This window comes from Falco biarmicus, chromosome 10 (genome assembly GCF_023638135.1).
Source record: "Falco biarmicus isolate bFalBia1 chromosome 10, bFalBia1.pri, whole genome shotgun sequence".
Lineage (NCBI taxonomy): Eukaryota > Metazoa > Chordata > Aves > Falconiformes > Falconidae > Falco > Falco biarmicus.
The window spans coordinates 17,950,177-17,955,671 of NC_079297.1; the positions used below are offsets into that span (position 1 = coordinate 17,950,177).

The following is a 5,495-nucleotide window of genomic DNA, read 5'->3' on the forward strand; positions in this document are numbered from 1 at the left end:
ATGGCCACGAGATGGAAAAGGCCGATTTCTTCTCTAGTAGAAAAATATTAGCAGAGGACAGTTTCAGCACCATTGGGACTAAAGGGACCTCTGTGGAAAAAGCATCACTTCACATCACAGCGGCCAAGTGCACTCAGCTCTGGAGATTTGCAGGTGTTGATTCAAGGGAAAGAGAATTCATCAGGTCCCAGTTCATCACCAGCAGTCACACGATGAGAGTAAAGCACTCAATTCCTTTCTGCGACACTGTGTTAAAACGGCAAGTGCTGTCAGCATCAAAAGGACACAATAAGTTAAGTTCTCCTCTCAGCTTTGGGTGAAACAGATTAGCAGGTCCAAGAGTTAGCAGAGAAGTAGGAAAAAAAACATGGACATAAATGGCAAAAACTGGTAAACCACTTCTTGTTTGGTTTTAGGTAAGCAGGCCGAGAAGGGACTTATGACAAATTAAAATAAAATAACATTGTGGTATTTTAGGGGGGAATTAGGGGTAGGGGAAACAGGGGTATATTAGAGGGAATCAGAAGTTCTCTGTGTAACAAAGTGGAATTAAACTGCCAGAGTGTCTACGTACCCAGGCATGTTTCTACAGGGAAAACATGAGAACAGCAGGGTCAGGGCTAGGATTTATCAACACAAAATTAGAAAAAAAAGTGAGGGAAATGTAGTAACAAAACCCCAATGCCAAAACCTCAAGCTGTTTACTTGGGGAAGTTTGGGGCATTCGGTACAGTGTTGAGGCTTAAGAAAACATAATTCAAAAAAAGAAAATATCACCTTTTTACTCTGCTGGGTACCTGCAAGCAGGCAGACAGAAAGGCGGAAAAAGGAGCTGCCAAACTGGAACAGATCAGAAAGCAGAAACGTGAAAACAGTTTGATTAAACCAAAACAGTTTGTAACTTTACAGTTTCCTCATCATTTGTACCTGAGTTTCTAGGAAATCCCCTCCTCCCTGCTTTCGTAGATGTTACCCCTGTCCCTGCTTTCCAGGTCCTGCAGAGGAGGGCCAGATCCTGCCCGGCATCTCTTACCTCCAGCAGTTGCTGTCAGCTTTGGTATTTGCTCCTGATTTATTCCACACCGGGGAAACACCTGACAAAAGAAAGAGACGATGCAGCTGCTGAGGGAGATTACTTTTTCTTCTTCCTACTCAGCCAAAAGCTTTCTCAGGAAATTGTATTATTGGCCACGGATAAAATGAAGTACCGCTAATGGAAACCTAATTGATTTTTCATTTATGCTGACTTGCAGCAAAGAGATAAGAAAATCAAAGGTAGTCCTTAACCTCGATCGTGTAAGAGAAATAAGGTTTAGAGATCCCTGACAAAACACCCGCCTCCGCTTCAGCTTTTGGGAGGCTTTTCCACACTCCATACAGTTTTGCCAGATACGGGACAAACTTCTGCCCAAGCTATGAGGTTCTGCCTACATTAAAACTCTCCTTACAGGAAGGTACAAGGAGGTGGGAGGCCATTTGCTTTTATATAAAGAGAAAAAGGTATATCTTTACTGGATATCAGTGATACCCAGTAAAAGAATGAGAGTCAAAGAAAAGCAAAATCCTTCTGTGTGCAGTAGACTAAGAGGACAAGAGAGAAAAAATTTAACATAGAGAACAGAAGCTGCAGCAGATAAACAACTGGCACAAACCTTTCCAACTACCAAGAAATAAACATTTAATTAAAAAGCCAATTGCTAAACAAGCAGGAAATGTTCCCTCAGTTTCACAGAAGCAGACAAAGATAGTAAAGTCTAACCAGCTTATTCCCAGCTAGAGAGACCTGAAGGTCAGGCTTAATTAAAGACCACCCCACCACCAGCATCTGTTTTACAAAACAAAATCAGATTCCGCACTGGTACCTGGTACCTTTGGCTGGAGAACAAGACAGATCTCTAGCTCTTTGCACACTGGCACCAAACCTTCATGCCTCATCACCTAAATCACTGGGGACAGACAGAAATTTTGCAGGTTTTAGACTGGGCACAAGAGCAGAAAAGCCAATTTCTAACCCATTTTTTATACAGGATAGGTCGCTGCACAGGCAAAGACGCAGCCAGGAGCTGGAATCCACGAATGCACCAGTCACTGCTCTCCTGCCCAACCACAATGCCATTATCTAAAGTAAAAATCATTCAAAGCTCGGTCCCTGACTTCAACCAAAGGAGACAAATGATTTTGCCAGGAGTTCATAGGTACAGTAAACCTATTTAGTTAAGTCATGCCCTAAGCAGGAATTTTCACCCCACTGCTTTGAGTTTGCCTGGATGCGGCTAGATGCCCTTCTTTCACACAATTTCACAAATGCTAAAGAAAACACCTCAATTTTTCTTCCCTCTTTTTGAGAGATTAATCCCAGGAAAGCACCAGCTCCCCACAGTATCCATAATCCATCCCTACTGCTCTGCATCAACTCCACAGCAGTTAGACGCCTATTTTGCTGCTGCCTGCCGCTTTTCATCCAATTGCCCGTGTCACGTAATCGTCTCATCATTTGACTCGGATGCATTTCTTTCTCCACTTGTTACCACTGCTCCAGCCCTTAAAACACAAATTAATCAAGGCAGGGACTGCCTATTCATCTTACTTTCACACCATGGCTTAGCACGAGGGGCTGAAGGCCTCTCCAATAAATACTAACATCTAAGGAAAAGCACTAAGCAACAGATTAATTCATATAAAAACTTTATTAGAAATGAGGACAGAGCCTCCCAGGAACAACATTCTACATTATCTCCCAAACTTTTACAGCGTAACGGCCATAATTAAATACAAGTAGCTACAAAAACGGTTTGCGCATCTATAAAAGAAGGGAGAACTAATCCTCAAATCGCCATTGCTTCAAACATGGCTGGAGAAAGTGTTTTTCCACAATGGTTTGCACGCACACAGGCACAGACACCCACCGAGGCTGGGAGCTGGCACACTGCTGGTGGGTGTCTCTGTTGCTTTCTGTCCTAGGAACCAGGACGGGGTTTGATCTTACCAGAAGTCTGTATTGCTTTAATTCAGAGAGAGAGAGAGAAGAGCAAATCGTTATGGCTTGATATTGCATCTGATATGTTCTGCTGGGTAACTAGTTGGTACTTTCAAATCTTAAAATTGCACAAAAGTGAATATTACCCTATCACTAGTTTTATTTCAATGGTAAATAATAATAATAATAATAATAATGATGAAAAAGAAGTACTAGTGTCACAGAAAAAAAAAGACCAACATCATTTAACCACCATCTACAGATGAAAAAAATAAAGGATAAATAGGGCCTAGTTTATAAAAGCCTTTTCTTCTACTCACACCCAAAAAACTATCTCCTGTCTAATCCAGGACCAGTTTTAAAAGTGCTAATTTGTTATGAGCGCACTAACCGCTCTATTATGATTGCAATTCAGCCGCATGCTACTTAGTACAAAACACCAAAAAAGAGAAAAAATCCTTGAAATATATCAATTTCTCATCCCTTACAGATGTTTTCCATGTTGTGCCATAAAAAAAGAACTTAAAGCAAAATAGATATACAAAAGCTACTGTGCTCAAGTCAGCGGCATATGTACATGTTAAAATCAGAACAATACAAAAAATGTTCTAGTAGCAAAGGCAATATATAATATTTTATATAAACAGTGTTTGAAAAGTTTAAAATTAGGAAACAATGCATAGAAGACCGCGTTTCACAGGCCCTGCAGCAACGCGTACTGGCAGCAATGGCTGCAGTAGCAAATCCTTGCAGCGAAGGCAGAATTTACACCAGATCCCGAAATGAACAGCTCATTGCCTGCAGAATTCGCTGGTTATGTTGGGAAGGGGATAGGCAAAGAGGGAGAAATCCAGGATATATTTTGGTAACAGCTCTTTTATCAGTCGGCGCTGGGTGTTGCACAGGTAGTAATGGAGCGTTTCTGCTGTCACAGGCTTGTACCAGGACTGCCGCTCAGGGAAGCGGACGAAGGATGGCGACTGGACTTGCTCGAGGACGTAGTTGGCATCGGCGTTCAGCCGCTCGTAGGAGCCAATGAAGTCGTATCTCACGGCGCAGGGCTGGCACAGGTTGTAGATGGGCATCCAGTGCTCGTTCATCCTCTCCGCCTCCTCGTCCAGGAGGTACCGGAGAAACTCGGAGAAGGTCACGTCATCGCCCGCTGAATTCCCCCCATTCTTCCGATACCGCCTGACAATCTCCACCCCGTACTTCTGCTGGTACTCCTTGATCTCCCCGAATTTATTCCTGTAGGCCGACAGCAGCCTCTCCATGGGGTTTCGCACAAAGATGAACTTGTAGTAGTTCTTCAGGCGGTAGCTGATCTCGTCCGGCTTCATGTCCCCCAGGAACACCAGATCACTCTTGTGGTCCATCTTCAGCTTGACGTCAACGCTCTCCAGCGCCCCGTCCAGCACCTTCAGGATGCGCTTCCAGTTGGAGCAGGCCACCTTGGGCACATAGCAGTACAAGAAGCGGTACTTGTCGCTGACGAGGAGGTGGCGCAGGACCGTGCGCCGCTGGCCGGCCGGCAGCTCCCAGACGCTGCGGGGCATGGCCCGCTGCCCGCAGACGGCCCGGATGGTGCGGTTACGGATGTCCCGCAGCACCTCGTAGTCCAGGTCGCCGGGAGCCTCCCCCGCGCCGCCCCGCCGGGACAGCTCCCCGGCCGCCGGGTGCAGCGGCGGGGGCTTCACCTCGGCCAGGATGCCCTTCTCGATCATGAGCAGCAGCCCGCTGGAGGCCAGGATCACGCCGAACATCAGCATGGAGGGCAGCAGCACGGTGCCGCCGCCAGCGCCCCGCAGGCGGGCCCGGCTGCGGCCCGCGGCGGCCGCCCGCCTCACCTCCCCGGGGAAGGGCGGCCGGGGGAACATGGCCTCGGAGGTCGGCCCGCCGCCTCAGCCGCCGCGCCGCATGCCGGGGGCGGAGGGGGCGCCCGGCTGCCGCTCCCGCCCGGCTGCCGCTCCCGCCCGGCTGCCGCTCCCGCCCGGCTGCCGCTCCCGCCCGGCTGCCGCTCCCGCCCGGCTGCCGCTCCCGCCCGGCTGCCGCTCCCGCCCGGCTGCCGGCGCCCGGAGCGAGGCGGGGCGGCGGCCGGCAGTGACGGCCGCGGGGGGCGGGCTGCGCCGGGGGACGGCGGACACTTCGCGGCGGCCCCGCCCCGCATCACCTCCCTCACGGGGCCGGGCCGGGCGCAGCCCCCGCCCCTGGGGCGGTGTCGTGCGGGGTCCGGGGCCGGCCCCGCTTCGGGGGGGGGGCGCCGAGTGTCGCCTGGCAGCCCTCTTCCCCCAGCACGGCTCAGACGGAATTGCGATAGAAGCCCCCGGGCGTTGCGCCGAGTTACAGGGCGCCGCTCGCAGCCCAGCGCTTCCCAGCTCCTGTTTCGCCTTTCTGTGGCTACGTGCAGTGATGCAAGCCTTAATCAAACGGCCGCGGTGCGTTTTCTACAATACCGGGCCAAACTAACCTTAATTCGTTGTCGGGCCGTTCACCACCGCGCGGAGCCAGCAGCCCAGGA

General features: G+C 49.8%; 1 protein-coding gene across 1 annotated transcript; it reads right to left on the bottom strand.

Annotated features, from left to right (window-relative positions):
- Positions 1-2,668: 2,668 nt before the first annotated feature.
- CHST14 (carbohydrate sulfotransferase 14) lies at positions 2,669-5,069 on the bottom strand. The gene has a single exon (XM_056354455.1). It carries the CDS (start codon positions 4,852-4,854, stop codon positions 3,769-3,771), a length of 1,086 nt encoding a protein of 361 aa, XP_056210430.1. The 5' UTR covers positions 4,855-5,069; the 3' UTR covers positions 2,669-3,768.
- Between the last annotated feature and the right edge of the window lie 426 nt (positions 5,070-5,495).